Raw genomic sequence first — 27,370 nt, 5'->3', positions numbered from 1 at the left:
GAGCTAAGTTCATGTGTTTTTGCAAAGGGTCTGAATACTTTTGAAAATGGGATATATACATCTTTATTATTTTTTTTATTATTTTTAATTCATCTGCAAAAGATTCACTATGGTTAAATGAACAAGACTTTGGGGCCAAGTGTACTTACGTCTGGGCTTAGGCCTTGAATATGAAACCAGCCTCAGATGCATTTTGCAGCTGTAAATGGAGATAGTAAATGATTTGAGTTTGTATAGCACTGTATTAGTCGTCCAACAACTCAAAACTCTTTCTAAACTGCAGGTCAAACCAGTACTCCAGTATTGACTGATTCATACACATTCACAAGCCACTGACACAGCAGTGGGAGCAATTTGGGGTTAGGTCTATAGCCCAAGGACACACTGACATGCAACTCCAGCAGCTGAGGGAGAGACAACCAACTCTACTGAGTCATAGTCCCCACCTCACCTTGTTATATTCAACTCAAATTTTAAGATACAACATGTGCCCTGTTTGATCAGATATTAATGCCTCTCTCTCCGTTACTTAGCAGATAGAAAAACATTGGTTTTACTTAGGGATGCACACTATTATATGTAAAATATCGAGTTCTGCAGGAAAATAGTTTAAAAGTTAATTTTTGTTATCGGTAGATATGAAAATTTCTGCCGATACATATAACCAATATAATGACTGTGCAGTATAATCAGCAGAATTTACACTAATGTGATAATTCTTCAGCTTATAAAGTGAAGCATTAAAATTGTGCTGTTGTCAGCAGAACCAGCAGACCTACTTCAGCTAAATTTCTTTTCTTAATTTCCTTAAACTTCACGGTGGATCATAAGGGAGGACATTTTAGGTCTGAAAGAATGGTCTACTTTTTTTCAGGTGTGAAGGATGAGGGGATTTTGTTGTGTAATTTCAAGCATTTTCAAGATTGTATCCGTTAATCACCATGCAAATATTTTGTTTCAAGAGATAATTAGTTAAACTGGAAAGTAAGAGCTAAAAATGTAGGTAAAATTATTGTTGGAGAGACTTGGTGTTCTTTACAATGAAATAAAAGGTCAGTGTAAGTGTATTTTTGGTTGACTAAACTAAGTTGGAAATATTGGCAAAAATCTAACCCCACATGCCCTGTTTTACTGCATGTTTTAAATTCTTTTGTGCAGTACATTTACACATTCATCATCAGTAATGCCTTTTCCTGTCCCATTTACTTCTCTAAATACAAGTTTTTCTTCTTAATTGGGGTCCCTACACTGCCTGGTCTGTGTATGAAATATAACTCCTTATTTCTAACGTGTCTACTTTTCCTCAGATCAATTTAATCATCAATTTTGTAAAACCTGAAGTCCAACCCGAACTCTGAAGTGAAAGTCTGAATCACAGAGAGCAAATAACACTTCATGTTCTCACTCCTCAGCCCTCTGCTGAGAATCTGTTGCCACATTTTGTAGACATACTGTCCAAAATACAAAATTTAAATTAAAGCGATAACATGTTCTTAATCTTGCCTGCTTCAGAGAGTGTAAAACACAGGATTTCTGACTCTCAGTCAGTGAATTGACTCTTAGGAGAAAAGAGAATCCTGAAATCTGATTTACACACTTTCTTATTTCCCTACAGATTGGATTAGTTCTAGATTGTTTCTCAGAGAAAGAGCAAAATGGATGAGGAGCAGATTACAGCCGTTTAAATCTCCCGTAACTCTCCAAAAAAACCTTACATTTGGTAGACTGTAGGAGCAAATGTGTTGGAAACAAAGCTGAAAAGTTTGCTGGTATTTTTGGTGGGTTTTGGACGTTTTCAGCCATTTTATGATCAGTTGCAGGCAGATAATGTGAGCTCTGCAGAACCACGTGTCTTCACTAGAGATACAGCAATCACCATGGCATGATCTGCTTCATAGCTAATTTGAAGGAGCAGAAAATCACACAATGAAGCGTCTTTGCAGACTGCAAGTTAGGACCACTGGCTTTGTAACACCTGCTACTTCAGAGAGTGAAAGACAGGTCATGCATGAAAGAGCTGGCAATCACATTCCTTGCTTCAAACTTGACATGAAAATACTACCAATCGCTCTCACAAGGGCAACCTCCATAGCTGCCTGTGTTCGTCTGCTGACTGTGTGATTTGTCAGGACTCTTTAGGAAGCCCAGCATGTGAATCAGACCCACTGGTGACCTTAAGTGGATCACATGATGAGCCATCACAGTCGATCCCCAGCTCTGAAAAAGCCCCAGCTCTACAGTCAGTGCCCTGATTGGGTAGGGGAGGGGCCGCTGGGTAATATGATGAAAACCCTGCTTAGTGAAAACAAGCCCAGGGTGGAACAGATGGAGGCTCCTTCCTTCTTATGCAACCCAGCAGTGAAGCAGAAAATATGATGTTTATGTGACTCCTAGGATGTCAGAGAAAACAAAGAGCCAAATGAACATCACCAGACTGATATATGAGCTTTGTAGACAGACTGGCAGTTGGATTAGGAAGAAGCTGATGTTCCTGCACCATAAAATAAAAAGCTGCTGCCTGGTGCTGCAGATACTGATACTCAAGGCTGCTCAGAAGGGGTACAAAAGTCAGGAAAATCATGATCCACTGTGAAGTTAATCTGTCATAACCATATACTATATTTAACCTTAATACTAACCACTCTTCTCAAAGCTACAAAAAATGAATTTTATATTAATTTATGCTGTAGTATAATAATATAACCTTTTTCAAAAGGACAACTCTTTTTATAAAACACGAAAAGAAAAGCAGAAAATTGGCTCAAATAGGTAACAAGTTGCAAAAATTGGCTGGAAAAAGTGGTGAAAGTGTTTACAGACTTGCAAAAATAGGTTAATAGCAGCAAAAATGGAAAAAAGAAAGGAATAAAGGGGCAAAAATTGACCTAAAAATGGTGAAAAGCAGTTAAAAAGTTGTAAAAAGGGGCAAAAATGGGTTTAAAGAGATGAAAACCGAATAACAGCAAAAAAGCAAGGTAAAGAGAAGCAAATGGTAAAAAGTAGTGAAAAGTGCTTACAATGGATTAAAAGTGGTCAAAAGGGCCAAAAACAGGTGATAGAGACAAAAAATGGGATAACAGCAGCAAAAATTGGTCAAGGAAGGCAAAAATAAGTAGGAAAAATGGTGAAAAGCAGTTCAAAAGTGCTAAAAAAAATGGGTTAAAAATGACAAAGAGATGCAAAAAGCTGCAATAATTAGTTAAAAAACGGGCCAAAGGAGTGGAAACAGTGATGGAAAAGGGTCTTATGTTGGCATGAATAAGGAAGTTGAACATCAGAACACATCAGAACGCTTGACACACTTTTAAGCTCCAACATGATGTAAAAGTTAGCCAGGATACTACTGATCTTACACACATGCATTGAAAGTACCAATAAATCACAACAGAAGAAGGCCTATTTGAGCAGGCCTGTTGATAATATACACAAAAGTTGTGCAGTGTTCTTTTCCAGTTTGGAAACTCTTGAGTTAACACCAAATTAAAGCAAGCAAAACCAGAGCTTCTCTTGATAGTGAAAACTGCAAATTAAAACAATAAGAGTTGTAGAGTTGTTAGTAAGGATTACATCTAATATTCTTGTGACAAGAAATTTTTCATTTAACTAACCATATATAATAATACAATTTCAAACTCCATCATCATATAAATATCATATCATATTAACTTTGAGCGTTTCCTGTTTGATACCTTTCAGTAGAAGGCAGCAGATTGACCTCAGAGCGTCTCCTTCATAATCCCTGACAGGAAATGTAATCATCAAATGGCAAAGCAAAGCCTGCCATGAAAGTTGGAAAGTTTCCCCATGAAACAGAACAAATGTCATTAGGCGCCACAGGTTGGAATTTATTTTTAGCAACCTGCCATATAAGGGCTGTCAGCATTAATGCATTAATCTCAATACGATTAAGGTCTATAGTTAGTGCATTGTTTTTTCAATCACTTTAATCCCATGCTTTGTTGTACCTTCCAGTCCACTTTGGTTAAGCCACCGTAACGTTTCCCTGCAGCCACAGTGATGTAAAATAAGTAACACCACATCTTCATGTCTTACTTCACTTTTAGAAACTCACAGACAGCCCACTTGACAAGTCAAAAGTTATCTGGACCTTCTGTTATAAAAGTTTACATTTGTGCTGTACCCTAACTGCCTTTTTAATCCAAAACAAATTCCTTTTCCATGGTTCAGTAAATGTCTTAATCTTTGATTAACTGAAGTTCCTCTTTTCTTTAGAATGAAAGCAGGTCTTTAACCAAACTGGAAGTTAATTACCCTTGGTTCAAGGCAGCACAAAAATGTAAATAAATAAATTTTTAAAAAGTTTTAAATTCAAATTAGGGTGGATTTCAAAATTCAACAAGCAAGAGATGAATCGTAACTGACTACAGAAATTCTGAGATTAATCGCCATTATAATTTCTAGCAGCTGGATTTCTCATTATGCCTATACTGCCAGTAAGAACACAAACAAAACGAGGGTTAAACTGGAACAACTGGAACAAGACTAGAAGGGAGTAGCATGGGTAAAATGGAACTGATGGAATCCTGCTATGCAAACAACCCCAGTGAAGTCAATAGGGGCTGTTATCTGCAAATTGGGAGGCTGGCTCCAGATTTTAGAAGAGCGCAATCCTAAGAACAGCTAAGAAGATAATGCAGAACTCTCAGAATCCAAGCTTTAAGGAGACACAAGACTGCCCAAGACGATCTAATGTGATTTTATGCGTGTTTTTACCAGCCTCTTTATTTTAACCATCTGAACTATGTAATGACTTACGACATTATTACCAATAGTTACAGTTTTGAAGCAAAGTTATTTAAAAAAATATAACCTATTGCTTCAAACATTTAATTTAGCCCATTTAGGTTTTTTCTTTTTTGGCTGGTTCGTCTTTGTTGCAGCTATGACCTTAAAGCCTGATTCACAGGTCACTAAATCTCGACTGAGAGGCAGAATAACATTTCTTTTAGAACACAATCTTACAGTAGTCATTACTATACAAAATAGGTTTAAAATATCCCCCCAACCCCCATCCCTGCAAACAAGCCTTTTGTGATATACCCATCTTATGTGTATGCATTTGGGACATTTTTAAATGTATGAGTTCACTTCTCTGCTTTGCTGCTTTAAATTGAATCTGTGCGGTTTAAATGCATGCAATGTTGTGAAAAACACTCTAAGCAAGAAAGAATCATGTAGCATTAGTTCAGACAAGCCACAGAGTGGAGCACTGCTCATAAGCTGTAGGCCAGCTGATTTGCTCTAAGCACACTTTTGGCTAATTGCACTTATGCTGCCTTATTGAAACTGCTGTAAAATGTAAATGTAAATGTACTTTATTTATATAGCCCTTTACAACAGGCAGGCTGTAGCCTGGCCATGCTTTGCTGCACCCTCCCCATGCTGCTTTCTGCAACCTTCCTCCACCCCAGCTCCTCCTATATGCTGTATCTGACTTAATCAATGTTATTCAGTTGTCACTGATGCCTGCTCTGCTCTGGGTTTATTGCTGCTTCTCTCCCTGCCTGAGGTTCTCCTTGTAGGCAGAAGAAGAGCAGAAATGAGTGCTGTTCATACGTGCAGCTTTCCACTAGGCTTGTGGAAGGGCAGGGGGATTCCAGAACAGCAACAACGGCAAATATAAATGACAGCAATAAGAGCAAATTAATAACAACTAATCAAGAGACAAAAAATACAAAACCGCAGTACAGCACCAGCAGCTTAGACCCATTACAGTGGTGACAAAAACCCCTCCCGTATTACCCATGTGAAACCCAGTCTAAACCATTCCAACACATAGCCCACTGTAAGCGTTCCCTCTTGGACAAGGAGGTGAAGCCCTGTGGGACTTCTTGGCTCTGCTTGTACAGTCAGAGAGAAAGAAGCAGAAAATCAGGATTCATTTACCATTGTGTGCTGCCACAAATCACTCGCTTATGTTACCTTTATCTATCCGCTACTGTGGCCAGTAGGTGGATCAAATCTACCTGACAGAGCATCCACAACCCGCTGTTCATTACAGCCAGCAAAAAAAAACACTCAGTTTCAAGTATGAATCATTTATCATATTTAGCCCCACTCATACCAATAACTCCTATAGCAGAGTAGGTGTAGAGTCTGCCTTGAATCCATGGCTTATTCCAGATGTTTTGCAGCTTCCTCATTAATATTGATCATGCGCATTACAATTAGTGCAGCCATGCATGTTTGTTTCTGCAAATCTTATCACCCTGCAGTAAATTTTAAATGTTAAATAATCTATAATTGTTTTGTGTTTTTTTGGCTCATTTCATTGTCCTTTACTGCTGTCTGCCTTCATTCTGTAATTACAGCTTTCAAAAATGTGATGTGTTTGTGTACCTTAATGCAAAATCAGATATTAAGTGGCTATGTGTATGCAGCTAGCTGTCTGGTAATAGTGAGACAATTTGAGGCTAAAATTGACCCAAACAGTGAGATTAAACGTGCTGGGAGAAGAGGACGCATTGGTGAAAGGCTTTGAATAATAATAAACTTCTAGGAAGAGGGGGCAAAAAAAGCCTGCCTTCTTCAGACCCCTTTCTAAAAATAGCTCAGCTGGTGTGACATCACCAGTGCTACGCAAATACCGTCCACCTTTCACTTCTGTGGGTGCAGCAGGAAAGTGTGTGGAGTCTATTGTAGCCCAGGGTAGCATCTCTGTTTGTTTAGAATAACAACACGCCACAGAGAAATATATCCACACAAGCAGAGCAGCAAAGATACACCATACTTTACATTTTCTGTCTATTTATAACTTCTTTTCAACTCTCCAATCACATAGGACATTTCCTTAGCAAATCCAAACTCCCAAAGTTCCACGATGACCACCTTCATCCCTTGAATGAAACATTTACTTACAAGTGATGGTGTCGTCTGTGAGTCATGGCGGGGCTGGGATCCTCTGTGTCCGGTCTGGGGGAACAGGAGAACAGAAAGATGAGGCAAACACTGACTTGGACGCACTTTAAAGCTCCCACCTACTCACACTCACACTGAAAAACACACACCCTGACTTGCCATGCTGCTCATTCAAGCTTGGTCACAGTGGGGATGATGGCTCACGTACAGCAGTCTCATGATGTAACCAGCGCCACACATCTCATTAAGGGCTGCTGAAGCACTCTCTCCACTGCATTTAACCTACTTAATCTATATTCATGTGCACACTAGTACTATATAGCCATTAGGACTACTTTATCCAATCTGTTTGGTCAATACCTATTAGAGGGTAGAGGCAGAACTGTTTGAGAGGATGAAAAGACTCGACACTATCTGCTTTTTTCATGTAAGTTTTTACACTTTTAAGCTTGTATTTAGACCTTCTGCTTATATAAAGCAACCATAGAGATAAGAGATCAAAGACAGTCTTGTGCATCATATGTTTATCTTCTGCACGGCTGCATGTGTGCTCTCATGTGTATTTGCACAGTGAGAGTGTAAACCTACAAGGATTATCTCAATGTAAGGGTCCTACGTAACATCCTAGCAGCGGCTTACTGTACTACTGTGCTGAGAAGGGGGTGAGGGGATTGGTCTGACGGTCTCCATGGCAACCACAGGCTGCGTTGAGGGTGGGTCCACAGAGGGAAAGTCATGCAGGAATCAAATCCTTTCTGGGCTTCTCATCCAGAGCTGATGATGCCTCTGCAGCTAATGGGCCATAGCCCAACTGACTATGAAGGTACAGGCCTTACCACCACAGCACCTGAGCCATTCTGGAAAATACAGAGTTAGAGTTTTAATGAGAAGACTTTAGGATGGCTACAGGAGTTTCTGTATATTATAGTGTGCCTGGGCTGAGAAATACTGAAGACTGGGCTCAAATACAGACCTGACAGACTGAGTCCATCATGGGAATAAAGTATATGAGGTCAATTTCCAACCAGTTTGACCTGAAACTCTTCAAACATGCTCCTCAATATGTATGTTATGGCACTTCTAAAAACAGAGATGGGCATTTCAAGCAAAGTTGCCAATAAAAAGTCAGGGGGAGTTTTTCAAGTAAATTTGAACCAACCTTCCTGTGAACTAAAGTGATGTTGTAGGTCTCATGTTGAAGCTTACATAAATAATCATAGTTGCTGGATTGCAGTAGAGGGCTGACAGATTCAGCAATTCAGTAACTATTCTAACTTAACAAACAATCTGTTTGGCTACCGTCATGCAAAATTGATTTTTTAACTTGATTATTTGGAATGTAAGGTGACATAGGTTGTTGTATTACTATAGGTTCTTTGCAGATGACGCTACCAAAATGCCATGTTTTTAGTTGTTTACAACTACGCCTAGCATTCAAAGTGCAAACGTATAAACATGATCAATTCTTAAGCTACTTTTGTGTCCCAAAAGTGACATGTCTAGTCAAAAATTAAAAAAAAAAAAGTAAAAAACAAAAACAAAAACAAAAACCCTGATGGTGAAAAGGCTGCAGGCAGAGAATAAAAAAGACCACTTCTAATGCCTGGACAAGTGGTGCAACACAATGCTCATTGCTCATGTGTGTCCAATTTCCAGCTTACTCTAGATATGAGTCACTGGCATTTCAATTCTAAGACTTAATTTGCCTTCTTTAATCATTCTTGAAAGATTTTTAGCAGACTAAGGGCTGTGAGTATTTGTTTTTATCAGGTTTTATTTATGTTGGTAGGTAAAAAAAAAATATTATTATTATTATTTTTTTTGTTTTGTTTTGTTTTTTTTGTAAGATTTTTTTTTTTCCAGCAATGTTAGCTATGTGGGTGGACTGGCTATTACTGTGAATAAAAACTTTTGATCATTACTTGAACTTGCATTCTAAGCTAAGGTGGGAAACACAAGTATGTGACACAAAATGATTCTGTGTTGTTTCTAATCAAATCTAATTTCACTTGTTTATGGCCATGTCCGTCAGAAAATTAGAAAAAATAGAAAATAAAAAAAATAATTAAAACACTTTTATCGACCAGCTGGGCAAGGGGGGAAAAAAGATGTGTTTAGTGTCTTGAAATAAGATATCATGTAGATTATTTAGTACCTGGCATTACAGGAAACTTAAGTAAAATTAGCTTATTCCACTGTCAGATATTTCTGCTTATTACAAGCAATGCAGTCTTCATTTTTTCTAAATAAGTGAACCATATAAAAAAGTTTACCTGAAATTGTCTGTGACCTAAAACAAATGCAGTAATCAGATATTTTTGAGTATAAACTAGACAAATATGCTTACTTTGAGTTTTTTGCAGTGTGAGACCATCAAAATGGTAGAGTGAATATCTGAAAAACTCTTTGATTTAGTGCTATAATACTTGTAAAAATGTTCAGATTATTTCTGTTGGTCCAGGTGTACCAGGGTTTTTCTGTACATTTTGCAAGGAATTTTTTTTTGTCAATGTTTTAAAACAAATTAAAATTTTTTATATATTTTTAACTTTTTCTGCCTTTATTTGGAGAAGGGGACATTGGGTAGAGTTGGAAATAGGGATGAGAGAGTAGGGTGAAAAATATGGAAAATAAGTTGCAGACCGGACTTGAACCCTTGGACACCCTGCATACATGGGGCCCGACCGAACCGCTAGGCCATCTGTTCCTCTTTATGTTCTAACATCTTTTTCACAGGCTGGCTACAGTTGTCATATAGTTTCAGGACACTTCCAGTGCCAACAAAGCAACCATGCAAGTGAGCTGAGGATTCAACCTAGGCTGCAGTAATGGATACAATATTTAATCGACTTATTTCACATTGATGGATTATTTTGGTCTGTAATGGTATTGCAGCTACACACAAGTAAAACTGCTGAAGCATTCAGCTCAATAGCTTTTTTCAGTTGCAGACAATAGTTGAATCAGTGAGGAGTTTTCAAGTCATGCATTTTCTTGATCTGTGTATAAGCTGCAGTAATATCAGGTAAAACAGCACAACACAGACAGAAAAGCCCAGTATCATGTAGTGAAAGAGCCTTAGCATCTTAATGGACCTGTTTGATCGGAGAAACCTGGACTGCACTTTGTAACCTTTAAAAGAAGACAAGGAGGAGCAATTCAGCTCGATGGCAAAACACAGCCTTCAAGAAAACGGGGTCAAGCATTTTCTTAGTTCACAGTGACATGACCTATTCTCTGTAAGCCAAAACACTTCTAGCTAGTAGATGAAAGAAGTGAAGTTGTATAACCTCCTGAAAGATGTATGCTCTAATCAGGGAGGGAGGCTTGAACCAATCCTGCTATTGTGTGATGAAGGCTTGAAGAACCTAGGGGCGGACAGAGTGCTTAGCAGCAATATAAGAAAATGCACCATCACTCAGAAGTTATCTCTGCTGCTGAATATACTTTGCATGTATCAAACTTGGCTTCACATTCCTTGCAGGAATACACAGTGTGCCGAAATGGTTGAACCTCTTTGACATGACAAGAGGTGAGGCAGAAGGAAGCACAGAAACATCAATCACAGGCGAGAGCTTTACAGCAGTTGTCATGACAATAGTGATGGGTGGAAGCAACGATCCCCTACTTCCCCTCTCAGGAGACTGGCTGACATTCAGTCCAGCGCTACTTAGACACAAACCGGAGAGATCACCTCTATCACACAAACAGCACTGATACTGATAGGAGATGTTTTCTGTCTGTTCACAAAGCAGGAAAAAATATTCGGGGAGCAAGATTGTCAGTTTGATGAATACTGCTGCAACGGTCACTGCTTTTTCTAGCTGTGTTGTGTACATTTAATTTCTAAAACCCCCTCCCTCTACAGCAGGAGATGAGCAAACCCCTCAGGGGACCATCATCCTGCTTCAACAAACATCATGCATCTTCAGAGACTTACAGACCAGAGATGCACTGACAGCCATGTCTTTGGTCTGATTCATCATTAGGAATTGGTCTCTTGGGAATGATACTACATTTAGCAACTCCGTCTGATGTGTGTTTAAAGCGCCTGTGGCTGTCTGCCATGGTCAAGAAGGAACCTCAGGACTACAGCACTGAGGAGGCCGTTATCTATGTAGCCTTGACTGGAGTCCAGCAAGTGCAAGGTCATTACAGATGCGGCGTTTCTGCTTAAAACTGAGCAAGAAACGAATGTTACAGTGAAAACAGGTTTAATAAGAAAAACAGCAATGCTGTGATATTGTGCAAATATTTTGGTTGTGGCATATCCCAGACAATCTAAGGAGAAACTATAATTCATTTCTATTCTGGTGGTGTTTTCACTATGTGAATTTACTACTAAAGCTCTTCCAGGTTTTCATCATGCACATAAAGACAGTCAACAGCAACATGCTCTAAATGCAAGCTAAACCTTACTCTTCAGGAACACTCCTGTCATATATTTATCCATTTTGTTGCAAAATGGATTCACTTGGCAGAGAAGGCTCTGATCAAAAGATGCTTCCTGGATTAGTCAACAGCATGCTTTGACTTTCCAGGGAGTGAAACCCAACATATATAGATACATCCATGACAAGACATATTGAAAACAATAAAAAATAGTTCAGACCTATTAAGTCATAGCAGCGTGAATCTGAATATCTGAAGCTTTTTGATATAACATTCAGTGCAAAAATGAAACACTGTAGCTCACTTTACAGAACATCTCTGTCTCAGACTATAACACAGGAAATGTGCTGAAAGAGATTAAATAAGTTTGTCTTAATCCCAGCAAAAAAGAGATTTTCATCTCATTAACATCAGCTTAAAAAACCTCTTAAAGGTTTGCTTCAACCGTGCCCATGTTGTGGAGTCCATAATGACTAAAGGAAGTATGCTGTTGCACTGATCGTGGCCAAAGAAGCAGCTGTAAATACTGCAACTCTGTATGTTCAGTACTTATTGTAGCCTTACCAACAAGTCCTTTATGAAAAAGTCACCACTTGATTTTTGAGTGTTTTTTTATGAAACAGCATTATCAGGAAATTGGGTGTTTTATTAGCAGTTCAATAAAATTAAGCAGGATAAGCTTCAATGTAAGGGTCAACCAATTATCAGGCTAATCAATTTTTGAGTCTGATACTTGGCCTATGGCCATTTACCGGTAGTGGCATTTTATTTGAACAATAACTGATAAAACATATTTACCGAAAAGTGTTTTACCTAGTCTCCACTGCAAGGTGAGTCCTCTCCTAAATCTCCACAGTCTCACCAAACGTCCTGCATGCGACACAATCTAATTTGTCCACATGAGTACGAGCCAATCAACATTTAAGCCTAGATGCACTGTAAGGGTGCTTTCACATTTCATACAGCCCCCCACCATTCGGGTATGCACTCAGTCTGATACAGCAGGTGGTCGTATGCATGTAGCTGGTTTGCAAACCTGCAAAGGAGGAGAAAGAAGGAGAAGCTACCATAGCAACCACTCAATCATGACCTGAGCGAAGACTGCTTATGTTTTAACCAAAAAAAAAGTCGATCCTGCCACAGTGGGTGTTTTAAAATCGCTTTTTAAGATGTCAGCAATGTCACTCTTCATATCTACACATCTACATTCAGCTCAGAAGATTGAATGGACTTGCACTTCATGGATACAGCGGTGTTTGAGGTGACAGGGGACATTTATTAACTTTGCATCTCATCTTACTGACTCCAACTTTTGTTCACCCATAAGTTGAGTCATAACAGACCATTTATTTATTCTGAAGACTTTCGCCTTTTAATGAGAAAAAATGTGAACAAATTGCAGTGCCAAGGAACGAAGTTCACTTTTACAATGACGTCATGTAGCTAACACACCTCTCTGTCCTATATCTGGGCACGAATGCATTCACATCTCAGTGAGTCCACTACCCCTCCTACCTCCCTGAGTGGTACGGGGCCACAGTGCAGTTTGTTTGCACGCACACTGACTAAAATGAACCGGACATCTGGCTCAAGTGTACTTGGTTGCGGGACTGGGGCCCTAGTGTGAACAAGTGTATGGTATTACTTCCTGTTTTCCTGCTGCAACTGTGTTCCTGCTGGCAGAGACAGGGCTTAATTGTTCATTTTCCTCTCTTTTTTGGATCATGTAGTTTGACTTTTCCACATTAAGTACATTCTGTACATCATAATAAATGTGCATCAGCTCAAATACCAGTTACCTGTCTCATGAACTATCAATAATCGATATTGTTATCAGCCCTGGAAAAACAATATTGGTCTACCACGACCTCAGTGTAAAAAGAACTAACTTACTTTCAGCATAATTCAAGCATTTCTGTGATCTCAAACACAGACGTGTGCTGAGTATCACTCCACAGGCTTGTTTTATGGGGAGAAGGAGGGTTGAAGGTCTCTGACATGCATTTAAATGTCTGAAAACTTCATTTGGTAATATCACATTATAATACCATTACTGCAAAGAGCAACAGAAATACTGTTGTATAAGTTTCAGTTCCTATCACGCAACTCTACTCACTGTATGTTTCTATTTATTTAGTGTTTAGACTTATTCAATCTCCCTTGTTCAAGGGTTCTCGTCACATCTGAACAGGTCTGGTTAAATAAAGGATAAAAATAATAAACTAAGACAACATTCATCATCAAAGAAATCCTACTATTACTCTGCCTCTTCCTGAAAGAGTCCTGGCTGCTTCTAATCCTTGGGTAGTATGAGCCTAATGGTCCATTATGTAACAGGCTTGTATGGAGAGTGGTTTAAGATGACTCCAGCTGAACATGTCTGGTGGGCTAATGTCTACATGTGTGTATTCAGTCACTGGGCAGAGTAAACAACACTTACATCTATTGTGTACAGCACCAACTCATACATCTTTTCAAGATTTGCTTCAATAAAGAAGAAAAGCACAAACAACCTGGAATAAGAGTATGATCTCCTGGTTTTTGCACTTTTATTTAGCCCATTTTATCTCACTACAAATGGATCTTAAGAGCTAAGGGACATTAAGGCATGTCTTTAATCTTTCCTGCCTTGGAGGATGCTTCTAAAGGAAGAAGGGTGGGAGGCGGTGCGTTGCTCTTTCTACAGCCAAGCTCCTGTGAAGTATTATTACCGAGATATTGACAAAAAGGCAGGCATTAGGGCCCAGAAGCAGAGGCTTTTCTCGATCAGAGAAAAAAGCCCGGGGCTCACATCAACAACAACACACAAACACGTCACTCCTTTATCTGCACTGCCCCGCTTGCAGTCAGGAAAAGACAAGAAGCAGGATGGGGAAGAGGCTGTGAAGTGGCAATTCAATCACAAGATTTGTCAGTGCAGTACATGATATGGCAGCTTACTGAGCGTGGGTTTCTGTGTGACGAAAGCTATTTAGCAGATTGTCTCATTGGTTTGCTAATCACTTCTACGCAGAAGAAGCAGCAGTGAAGACAGCAGTTATTGAGCAGCAGCGTGTGAGTGCTGGTGTGTTACAAGGGATTAGGAGGAAAGTTGAGGAGAAGCCACTCCCAGCTCTGTGGTCACTGTCTCCCTCCTCCGGCTGTCCTGCCTCACATCTGGAGCACAGCCTCAACAAAACTCCTCCAGCTACATTCAGATGGGACTTTTAGAAAGACAACCTTACCAGAGCTTCATGCAGAATCTGATCTATTTTAAGTTTGATTTAATGAACAAATTACTGCTCTTTTTTAACCATTTTAATCTTTACTTTCTTTTATTTTACTAAGGTAATTTGGCATGTCCTCTTTGCTATGTGCAAAAAAACCCAACAAATAATGACATGGAAAAGTCAAGATTTCATCAGCCATAAAGCCAGAAGTCTATATAAAGTGAAAATTGGATGGGACAGGAAAAGTTTGGGTCAAAAAGGTCCAGACCTGAACCTGGACTGGAGCACACTTGACCTTAAAGTCCAGTTCATTTTACAAATGTGACCATAGTTCACTTGAAGATGTGGTCTCCAGTGGAATTCATGTGTACTTCAGCACAGCTGGGAGATATTTGAATGCAATTGTGTTTCAGTATGGGGTACTAATTACTACAGGCAAGTCTAAACGTTACCTGTCTCTTCAAAAATGAAAAAAAAAAAAAAGAAAAAAAGCACATTTCATTGTTTGATCTCCATGAGAGATGTAGAAATAGGAGGAGAGACTTAGTCCACATCTCAAAAAATACTAAAACCAATCACAGTAGCAGGATAGACTCAATTTTGCTGCACTGAATGTACTATTGTGACCCAGTTAAAGTTGCATGTGGTTGCTTCTTCTTCTTTCTTCTTCTTGGCAGATTTGCAAACATGCATTCAGCAAACTACACAACTAAACTGAGTCCATACAAAAATGTGCTAGGACCCCAGGTGAAATCTGATTAGTTCCCTGAAGAGCCCCTGTCCTGTCACTCACCTGTCCTTTGTCTGAGAGTGATCATCAGATTATAGGTGGATACAATTTCATTACCCAACACTAGTGGCACTCATGAGCCAAACAGGAATGTCCAACGTCAAAGCTTACCACAGAAAAAGAAGGTTTGAATAAAGGAGTTTGTTGTAAGTCACAAATCCCCATTTACTCACTGCTGTCACTTAACTTAGTTAACAGTAATGTCAGTGGGCTTATAAAAAGGTGTATTTCCGCTTGAGTTGCTCACACGATGTGCATGTCTGAAAGTATATCGTCCATGTACAGTAAAAATAAATGTAAAATTGGTGAGGAGTTCTACTGTCTAAGCTTTTCTTAAACTAAGTGTTTCAACAAGGTATGGCTGGTGAAATGTATACACCTTACCAAAAACAGGGATCGTCTGCAAGGATGTTGGACAAATACTTGGCCCCTCTGTGAGTTTGTGGCCCCTTGATGGCCCCTTACTCAGAAAAATCCTAGATCCACCACTGGCTTGGGCACATAACAATATTACAGACCAGTAGGGGAGAAGAGAGACAGGAGCACTAATGCTCAGGCACGGTACAAATCACTTGTGTTTAATGTGAAGACAACTTAAAGGGGTATTTTGGTATTTTTTTAGGTTGGGTTATATACTTATTAGTAGTGATGCCACTAGCCTCCAGTGATTCCAGAAAGTGTTGCCCCTTTAAAAATGATGTGCTTGGAGAAGCTAGGCTGTACACTGTAGCAGACAGGTACAGCAGCTCTGCGTGATCTAGCCAGTTTAAGATAAAAATATGCAAAAAAAAAAAAAAAAAAAATGCTGGCTCAATGGTGCCCTATATTAAAATGTTTTGTAGTGTTTAATTAATTTACCCAGAAAACCCCTGTGTTTGGCACTGTTTGCAATGCAAGCCTTGGCTACCAGTTCCGTGCTCTTCTGCCTCAGTGTATCTGAACAGCTGCCTGTGTCTGCAGGCTTCGGCAGAGGAAACAAGTACTAAGCTAAACTATTATTCAGCTCAGCTGACAACAACAACACAGCAAGCCCATAGGTTCCTTTTGAAGCCCAAGATGGCACAGAGGCATCTCCTCAGAAATGTACCTACATATAGAAATGATGATCTCTGCAAGCTGATTGGTTGCTGAGGACTGTCAGATGTCCTGCATTTCCACAAATCCCCACTCCATCTCCTCCCCTCTTAACTTTTTGTGAAAGGTACCTTTTATATATATATTTAGGGGCATTTTTGCCTTGATTATTAGGACAGCTGAAGAAGGAACAGGGAACATGGGGAGAGAATGGAAAGGACATGTAATTAACATGTGCAGAGATTGGAAAATCATTCTTGTAACCAGTGTGTTGAGGACCATAGCCCCTGCTTGTGGGTACCTGATCTACCCACTGAGCTACACTGGCGCCCAGTAATTAAATAGTTTAATCAAGTGCAGCTCAGTATTAATCACTTATCCAGCTCTAGTATGCTATACTTGGTTTAAGTCATCATGGTGTCCACATGGTTCATAAACAAGCAGAGATTGTAGAAGAACTGGGAACTGGTGGCACTGATCTTTTGCGGTCATGTGACTACCATGACATCACTCATTATAGTAGGCAGTTACAATAGGCTACCTGTAGGCTACTGAAAGAGGTGAGTCAGGGAGGATGCTCATAAGCAGAGACATTTTCAAAGACTGCTATTATCACTCTACTGGCTTCTATACTGAATGGTTTATGTGATGCTGTCGGTGTTTCAGTGTCTAATTCTGCCTTCTTCATATGTCTTTTGGTAGGTGATAGCAGGCTATATATTAGCCTCCTTTGTTAGCACACCTCACTGCACAACAGAAGTATTTGGGTGTTGTATTGAGGAGCTACAGAAACACCAGTGCACAAGCCTGCAGTTCTCAGAACAGCTGGAGAAGGCTGTGCTAACTTGAACACAGAAGTGTAAATCAGGCTTTAACCTGCACATATCAATATTTATTAGATTAAAATGGATCAAATGATAATTACACCGCTTTAAAGCAGAATGCTTTAGTTAAGCTGATTTTACCTTCAGTGTTTTGGTTCATTCTCACTGTTCTCAGCAGCATCTAGCAGCAGGCAAGCGGCTGTTTTCTGCTGAGAGCTTTAATAAACTCACTGTATGCTACCTGCCCACTTTCAAAGAACAGACTGACAAAATCAGCTGAAAGCTGGAGAATACAGAGCAGATCAAGAGCTGCTAAATGCAGTGATATACACTCACCGACCACTTTATTAGGTATATCTCTGCAACTAAACATTAATGCAAGTATCCTGGTCAATTACATGGCAGCATGCAACGTATTTCAGTAAGTAAACAAGGCTAAGCTGAAGTTGCTGCTGAAGTTCAAACCAAGCAACAGAACAGGGAGGAAAGCTGATACGTTATTGCCAGATGAGCAAATCTGACTATTCCACAAACTGCTGATGTACTGGGATTTTCATGTAAAACCATCTCCAAGGTTTATAGAGAGTGGTCTGAAAATCCAGTTAGGGGCAGTGCTATTGGTCAACATGTTTTGTTGATTGCAGAGGTCAGGGAAGAATGACCAGACTGGTGAGAACAGATTGAACGACTCAAATAACCACTCTTTGAAACTGAGGAATGCTAAAGAGCAACTCTGAAAGCACATGTTGAACCTTGAAGCAGACACGGCAGCATAAGCCCACACTGGGTGACACTAGCAGACACTTTTGTCCAAAGCGACTTACATCTGACAGGAAGTACAACACTGAGACAAAGCACATGGTGTATAAAAGTTTTTGTTTTGCTTTTGTTTTTTCTTCTTCTTTTTTTTTTTTTTTTTTTACTTTTTTTGCTTTTCATATTCACGATTAACATCAGCAATGAAACAACCAAACATTAACATGAGACCACTCATCATCACCATCAATTACATTGTCTTCTTCAACAAATAATGACTAAAGTACCAAGTGCTGGGTCACTCACAAAGACCTGGATGCAAAAGCCCCAGAAGTAGAGCAGGACAGAGTGAGCCAATTGTAGTTGGGAGACTCATTCTACCACTAGGGACAACAGCGGAGAACAGTCTAGCTAAATGGATAGTGTTCTCTAAAGAGCTGGGTCTTTAGCTTTCTCTTGAAAGTAGAACTATGGAGTTGGGTAACTCATTCTACAACTGAGGGACAACATAGGCAAAGAGCCAAGAAGGCCTGATGTGATGGACGTACCAGATGCCTTTCACTAGCCAAGTGTGGTGTGGACCTGTACGAGAGATTCCAGGTAAACAAGAGCAGTTTTAGTACTACTTTGTAAGCAATGATTAGAGTTTTGAATTTGATGAGCTGCAACAGAAGTCAGTGTAGAGAGAAGAACAGTGGAGTATATGAGCTGTCTTGGGTTGGTTGAAGACCAGACTTGCAGCAGTGTTCTAGATCTTCTGCAGAAGTCCAAATGTGCATGTGGGTAATAATGAGTAGCAGTGGTCAATGTGCGATGTTATAAAAGCCTGTACCAGGAGCTGTGCTGATGCTCTGTCAGGTAGGGTCTGATCTTCTTGATGTTGAGGTAAATAGGCAAAACCGAGCAATCAAGGCCCCGTGAACCTTGAAGGTTAGCTGTTTTCAACAATCACGACATCCAGATTCCAGGAAGACTTAGTGGGCATTAGTTTATTTTATAAGAACAGGAAACTGAGGCAACAATCGGCACAGACTTGCCAAAATTGGACAACAGAAGGTAGTAAAAATGTCACCTGGTCTGATGTGTCTTAATTTATGCTGCAACATTACAAGTTAGAGTCAGAATCTGGCCGAAAGCAGTGGTTTTCAAACTGTTCAGTCAAATGCAAACCTGATATCAAGTCAAAACTTCAAGGCACATTAAATTCCTATCAATGCAAAAACCCCTTTTGAACATCTCACAGTATCTTTAGTTGTTCTATTGCTGCTTAATGTTGTACAAATTTCTATTGACTCAAGGTGCACCATTCTGCCTGGATATCATTTAAGAACCACTGGCTTGAAGAACACTGACCACTGACACATGGCACAGTTATGGTCAGTCAAATCCCCCGTGTGCGTTTGACATCTAAGCATGTCTACATGCTTAAATTAATCGTTAGTTGCCATGAGTTTGGCTGGTTAGATTTATGCAGTAAGGAGCATTTAACATGTGTACCTAATGAAGTGGCTGTCGAGTCTGTGCATAAAAGGGAAAGTTAAGTTAAAATTGCAAAACAACAAAAATAGCAAATCCTTTTTTAGAGACTGTACTTAATACAAGCATACCCACATATAATGTATTTAGTCCTGGCTTTATCTGATACTATTACTAACAAAAAAAAAGTCTCCTGATGCAATTTGGAGCTGTGCTTCCTCTCACAGAAACAGTTTTCATTACATTTATCAGATTGCTCATTCAAAACAAGATTTCAGCACATCCTGAATGGTGCATATTGTCAAAAAATGCAAATGAACCAGCGAGCAAATCTCATGACTCTTAGAGATCCTGAATTGTCATTGATATCCTCTGAGTGAATGACTCTGTGATTGTCATTCTGGTCTAAATAAGACCGGATTGTCAGGCTTGTTGTCCTTAGGTGTCCTGTGGTGAGGTGTGTGTGTTTTAATGTGTGTGTGGTCACTGTACAGAGCCAATAAATGTTCTTGGACCAACAGAGGGCAGTGTGTTTTCACTGAAGCCTGTCCCACTTGTCCCCCTGGACCCGCGCTTCAGAGCAGGGACACAGGGTCGACACATTGTTAATCTAAAATCTACTTTCATCACGGTTCACATTAGACCGCAGGCACACCTGAATAATTCATTTTCAGTGTCTAAGCACAGAGACATCCCTGTAGTGAAGAGCTCCAAATGTGCTACTCTCACCTCCAATCTTAACTTACAAATCCAGAACTTGGAGATTTTATTGAATTTCTATGTTTCATCCTCAGCTTGTGTTCTTGCTGACTGCTGCCTCGCCCACAGGCCAAGTGTTTGATTGGAAGCCACTGACTGTTCAGTGCAGGACTGGAGTTTTTGTACAAAAAGAGACCCATTCTCAAGTTCAGAAATACCAGATCTGTCTCTTTAGAGGACACAATGACTGACAGACTGTGACACTGAAATGGAGCTGATTATTTAACCATGCTATTACATTAAAGGCCACTGCCCTGTGCCATGTTGTTTGAAATATGCATGATCTGATGGAGTAGAAACCTTAAATAGGACAAAAGTCAGCTGAGATGTCAAATTTGATTTTAAGATTTCAGCACAAATGGCAGCCCACAGGTAAACTTTATTTGTCTTATATGATCAAATATACCTTATATATGAGCAACATTCAATGGTGACAGTTCCACAGAGGTACAAAGCAAAGGGGAACGGTTTTTGATGAGTTTTCTGTTTGAAGAGGTTTTTTGCTTGGCCTGTAATGTCAGAAACTGCTGCAAATGCACCTAATATGCATGAAAGAAACACTCTATAGCTGGTTTATTAAATTATCAATGCTAGAAGGGATGTAAAGCCACCGTGAGGTATGGCAGATCTAATAAACATGAAAAATATTGCATGATAGGGTAAGACAGCTAAAGACATACTCTTATAATAACAGTAATAAAGGAAAGACACTTTAAAATAAGGAAATTTGCAAGCGAAAGACTAGTATGTCAGTTAAATCTGTGTAAAGCGTAATGATGCACCAACCAGATAATAACTCTGAGCATGATGAGCCTCATGTATTTTATGTAATGAATGGCTTTTCTGTGACAAAACTGCATGGACAATATTTATGGTTTAGGCATGATTTACTGAGTGTTGGTTTTTGATTTTATCATGTGTGCTAAATTGAGATATTATATAAGCCCTGGACATATAAGCCCTTTGGTTTTAATAACAGTTATCTAAATGTATTTTAAATAAACATAAAAAGTAATGCCAGTAAGAAAAAAAGGAAATGTAAATCATTAGGTAAATTGCTCACATAGTAACCTCTGATTTCCACATGCAATGTCTATTTTGCACAGCCGCTGCCAAACCACGTCAGTCCGCGTAGAGCAGATCAATCCAAACAGACAAAAACATCAAGCAAAGCATCTGGTCAATTTTAAAATATGACACAATGCAGTGACGTCACTTCATGAGACATGAGGTCTTATCCTGTGAAGAGGTCAGAGGGTCACAAAGCTACTACGGTGACATAGACACACACAAAAAGCTAACTGTTGAGGTGGAAAACCACCGAATTTCACGTGAAACCACAGATCCTTTACAGAAACATAAACCTTTAAACTTACCTATAGTAGAAACAAAACTGATCATGGAATAATATTGAAATTAAAAGCAAACCAACCCCAGAAAGGCAAAATAATCCACTGTTTACATAATTGATCATGAGTTTGAGCTACTCTACAAGACTCTGAGCAGCACAGCTCAGCATCTCGCAGAGGCAACACCGTATTTTACCCTGGTGAAATTTTGGGAGAGTATGACGGTATTAAAAAATGGACACCAGCCAATCCTAATTCTCACATGTAAGCATAGTGATTGTGATTGTCGTGAGAACTTAAGTGGTACATGGACTTGAGCTTGTATAGGACTTTTGTTGTCATCTGACTACACGGAAGACTTTATTCACCGCAGGTCACAGCTACCCAGTCACACATTCACTGACGGCAGACTTTGCCATGGAGAATTGGCTAGTATTAGCTAATCTCATTTGTATGCTTCCATACCCATTTACACACCACTGACGAAGCAGTGGGAGCAAACTGGGGCCAAGTATCTTGCCCAAGGACACATCGACATGTGACTGCAGGAGCTGAGATCAAACCCACAACCTTCCAATTGCAATGATCACCTTATGTGTACAATGCAAATCCATTCTGGCCATGCCACTGGCTCTAGGATATTGTTTAATGAATTTCCAGAATTTCTCCACCATCTGACCTCTTGGGTAAAGTCAAGTAACAGTACCTGCACTTGCCTCAATACGTGACCATGGGGGTTCACTGTACTTGATGTGAAAATGACATGCAAGGGAACAGCGGAGAGGCAGTGAAAGACTCAGAACTCCAGTCAAGTCAGACTGAGCGGCTTAATATGAATCTTTGACCATTTGTTTCAGCTCATCACCTCACCCACCCCTTTATCACTCTCAAGTTTTATCAGCATTATGAGTTTTAAAGTTTTTCATCATCAGATTTCCACACAGTCAGAGAGGTTTACGACCTGCTCATATTCAGTAATATATTCAGTCTTTGACGGGCTGCTGACAGCCCTGTCAGCCTAAAAGTCAATTAAAGTGGACAGGTTTTAGCTCTGGTCTAGTTTAGAAGTGGTTCTACCTTCTTTCCTGGCAGTCATAGAGAGGAAAGCAGCTGACAGACTGGAACCGCCCTGCCTCATGCTGTTTTGGGGCTCCTCATGCTGACCCCCATTTTTATCACTGTCCTCTGCTTTCATCTCAGTTATTTATTTATTTTGGTTGTTCTTTTGAGATTGCTCTGCTCTGTTTGCCTTTGTTTTGCAGGAAAAAGTCAGCTGAAAAATAAAACTTAGGGAATACAAATCCATATCTTTGATGTTTCATATCATCTTCTTTTTACAGAGAGAAATGTTTTTGCCCATTGGGAATGAAATACAAGTAACACACCTAAAGCCAGTTTGGCTCATTTGGTCTCTCATACAGATACCTGGCATGTACAGAACCCCTGGTAAACAGATGGATTTGGCTGCACAAACAAGCAGAGTTTTTCTGGTATGTGAGAGAATAAGTCAGAATTACTGACTGAGGGGACAGTGAATTATATGGAAGCTCTACTCCAATACTGTTACAATTTTTGCTCATTGATATCTTGTTTTATTTCTTGTCTTTTTTAAGTGTGTTAATAGAACAGCTGAAACTTTTTAGGGTCATCCCTCATTCATCCATCACTAACTACTTACCAAGAAAAAGTATGCACCTATTATGTTGCTTAAACATTATTTTTTGATAGGTAAAACTCTTTATAAAAACTTAACAGATATATTAAGTTCTGTTTTATACATGTTTTTGCATTTTTGAACAGAACTTCTCTTTTTGTCTTATGTACAAGTACATGCTTGCCTGTAACCTGACACGCCAAGCTGTCATCAATAGGCTGTTTCGTATATCCATTACACGGATAATGTTTCACATTTATCTGAAACCTCCCATACCAAGTATTTGGGAAGGGCAGGATTTCTTATAAATCCTAGATTGTGATTGGACGAATGTTCTGTCTGTCACATTTATTACAAGTCAATCAGAGCATCAAGAAAAATGAGGTAAACACACAAAGCTCTGGTGGTAACCTGAGCTCGGCAGGCAGGCGATGTTGTGGTTTATAAATGGCAGAGCTTGTTGGTGGATCAAACTCATGCTGAGGCCGGCCTTGAAAGGAACCCTGCATGATCAGATAAGTTCATCTTTTTGGATAGGTTTTTGTATCTCTTGAATGTATATTCAACTAAAAACTCACTAGATATCTGTATTTGAGTAAATTTGAGCTTATAAAATCACCAGGACATTGCCATGTTTTGGTCCACACTGGTGGTGTGATGTCACGAGCTGCAGTGGTCCTCGCTGTTCCTATGCAGTAACCGCTGTTTCAGACTGGCACCGAGTGTTAGGGCTGCATCTCAGAAATGCAGCATGTCTCACACACAGAGAATTTTAAAATTTGAGGTCTTTTCTATTTTTTATTTGCACCATGAGCAGTTATCTGTCCATCTAGACAGGAAAATGACACAGAGCCATATTTACCTTCTTGTATCAAATATTTATGTCCACATCTGCAGAATATGTTTGAAATCGGTTTCTTGATGAACCAGATGAAGGCCAGCTAAAATGCATCTGTTTAATAAAGTTGTTCCCTGAACTTCTACTCTTTATGAAGCTTTCTGTTTCCACACGGTTCAGGTAAAGGTAAACACAGTACAAAGTAAAAGCTCACTTTAGCATTTCTTTGGAGAAACTCCCTTCGTATTAACACAATGCTTTTTTGGAAAAGCTTCCAATATTCACTGAATCCAGTCACTCCTAGGGAGTTTTATTGAGGTAAAACTTTGGAGGAATGACAGAGCTTTGACAGGGAGACAAAACCAACACGCCGCAAACTTGTGTCTGGTATGAAAGCTGTTATGGCAGAAAGCAGAAAACCATCTGAAACAGCAACCGCATATACCATATATACATAGAAACAGAAGGGAGAGCTCATGGGAGCGCTGCGAAACTGTGATGTCACATTACCAGCGCTGACCAAAACATGGCGGCCTCCTGGGGAGTTTATAAGCTCAAATTTACTCAAAATCAGATATCAAGTGAGTTTTCTAGTTCAATATACATTTGAGATATACAAATATCTATCCAACAAGATGAACTTGTCTGTTCATGCACCTCCACCAAAGCTCCCCTCTCTCAATAAAGAAGGCTGTCCAGATCTGACAAAAACTGCTGCTATACTTTAGTTAGCTAGAACTCGCTTGCAGTACAACTAAACCCCACCTGTAGCTTCCACCTTGTTCTACTTAAATGACGCTGATGGTCAGGTCAGTTCTCAGACCAAGCACAATCGTTTCAGACTGAAGCTTTGCAGGATGGCACACATGGAATCTGGCCAATATATCAGCTTATCAAGGTTAGCTTTCCTGTACTTTGAATGTGTTGTGCAATGTTAGTACATCTTAAGTAACGTACCAAAAAAGGGCTGATACTGAGGAGTTGATTACTATTGATACAAACTATGGCAACCAAGAGTCATCCAGTATATTAGTAAACACATTGCTTGATAGGAATAAATAAACAAACAAACAAACTATTTTGTCATTTTAAAATAACTTTATCCAACTATTTAATCACATTTTGACCAGATGATCAAACAGCCTAAACCACTTAGTTGCTATGGATTTACTCATCATTTTTGGCATTATTATTGAACATTCACAAAATAATTCTTTACCTGCTGCTTTAATTAATTTGAACTCAATAATACTGTTTAAATAACTTATTCAATTCTTTTTCTAACTATTTTGGACTTAAATTCTCTCAAAAATAAGAACCGTTTTAAGTGCTTGGGTTAGAAACTGCAAGGTTGGTGTTTTAATTCCCAGGCTGATCAAGTGTGGAATTTGGTCTGGTAGTTGGAGAGGAGCCAGTTCACTTCAAAAGTGCTGTTGAAATGCTCTTCAGCAATGCACCAATCTCCCAGCCACGTATAGGTTGTTTCAATGCAGCATTTCCATAATAAAAAGTTGTAAACGGTCCCAGATAACTGATCTGTAATGTCCCTCTTTTTGGCACTCTTCTGTAGAGGTGCCAAGCTTACCTATCCGTCCCAAAAAAGGTGGAGCTACACACACAATAGAGGGTTTGCACAGATGTCACTTTCAGCATGCAAAGGACTGCTCAGCTGGGCTGCACAATGAGGCTGTCTGCTCAAGGACAATATTTAATTATTTATTTAAATTTATTTAACCAGGAAAACCTCATTGAGATTAAAAATCTCATTTACAAGAGTGTCCTGGCCAAGACAGGTAGCAGCACAGTCGGCAAATAGACATTAAAAAACAAAGCAATTACAATCACAGAAAAAAACTAATCCAGAGTCTCAGAGCAGAAAGTCTATCTACAGCATCATCCTTCAATGCCTTCAATCTACCTTTAAAAGATTTAAAGAGACCCGGTCATCAAGAAAAAAGGCCTCCTGTAGCAGATTCCAGGCTGCAGAAGCGGTGTACCTGAAACTCCTTTTACCCATTTCAAGACAGACAGAGAGCAACAGTAGATTTTGTGACTGAGTCACAGAGCGAAACTGTAGCTTCCAGAACTTTTCACATGAATGAGATCACACACATATGATGGAAGCAGCTTTAGTAAAGCCGTACAAATAAGGACATGCCAATGATTTAGCCTACGTGTGGTCAAAGACGGCTAACCAACTCGATCATACAGAGTACAATAGCAGACTCATATCCATTTAAATTAGGGATATTTGGACTTCACAGAGATCCATGCTATTTCCTGGACTGTTGACATTAATAAGCTGCCACAAATCAGGTTTCCTGAAGTTTATGTGGCTCTGATTTCAAGTACATGGAGCACATTATTTTTTCCTTTTTTTCAAATTTGGTCCAAATATTTGTGGTGATGTTGAAACATATGAAGTAAACTTTCCTGAGGTGATAACCAATGATGAAGACTGTTTTACATCTCTCTTTTGATTTAGTTTAATTCACTGATTAAGTTCAACTAAAAAGTACTTGAGTGTGTTCAACATTGAAACCATTATTTATTTAGTTGACTTAACCATGATAGAAAATGTAAAAGTCTGTGAAATTAAAAAGGGGAAAAAAAGAAAATTTTGAACGTTTTGCTGGTGGGCTATGGTACCTTGCTACTGCCTCTGCCTCCAGCTGTTAGATCAGGTAGTGGTTCCTCTCTGGCCTGTCATCACCCTCACTATGTACACACTATCACCACATCCTATTACTGTCATGTCACAGCTAGACAACAATGTAATGATGATTAAAATGATACTAATCGAAATAGCAAATGGTAGCCATTATCATTACAGTTAATTATCTCCTATTCTTCGGCAGTCAAAGTGTGAAAGCGAGCCGTGGCAGCCGTGTGAACAAAGAGTGGAGCAATAACCTGGGTCAAAAGAATGAAGGCTGGGACTCTGCAGGAGGCTTATCTGAATATTTCCCTCTGATTCTCACAGTGGGGGGTGCACAGTGATACACGGTGAACTGACTCAACCTCCGCAACGTAGGCTTTTTGGTGTTTGACGATGCTTCAAAGTGGAGATGCTTACAGCCCCAAAGAGATTTGATTATTTATGAATTAAATCCATCAGGCACCAGCATAACGGGGAATGTTCATGATGGAAATTGGTGTTCCAGTGTTGTCAGTAACAAAAGGCAACAAGGATTCCTCTTGTTGCCATGTGTACATCCATCAGTCAACAGATTGTATGGCTTCAAACTGAATCACAACTGAACAATTCTCAAGGTCAACAGCAACAACAGCTTCATCTTGAGAGAGTTTAATCCAATTTGGCCTTGACTCCCGCCCCCAGCACTCAGGGAGTCTTGGTGGGAGATGGGAA

The 27,370-nt window shown here is 39.5% G+C and overlaps 1 protein-coding gene across 2 annotated transcripts in view; it reads right to left on the bottom strand.

Annotated features, from left to right (window-relative positions):
- iqsec1b (IQ motif and Sec7 domain ArfGEF 1b) overlaps nt 1-27,370 on the bottom strand; it is a 356,990-nt gene that overhangs the window by 153,824 nt on the left and 175,796 nt on the right. For both annotated transcript variants that reach the window (XM_041815641.1, XM_041815676.1), the window contains exon 3: nt 6,880-6,933. In XM_041815641.1, the coding sequence (XP_041671575.1) occupies nt 6,880-6,933 (54 nt within the window). The remainder of the gene's footprint in view (nt 1-6,879; nt 6,934-27,370) is intronic.

Source organism: Cheilinus undulatus, linkage group 3 (genome assembly GCF_018320785.1).
Source record: "Cheilinus undulatus linkage group 3, ASM1832078v1, whole genome shotgun sequence".
Classification (NCBI taxonomy): domain Eukaryota; kingdom Metazoa; phylum Chordata; class Actinopteri; order Labriformes; family Labridae; genus Cheilinus; species Cheilinus undulatus.
This window is presented reverse-complemented; position numbering and strand designations above follow the sequence as displayed.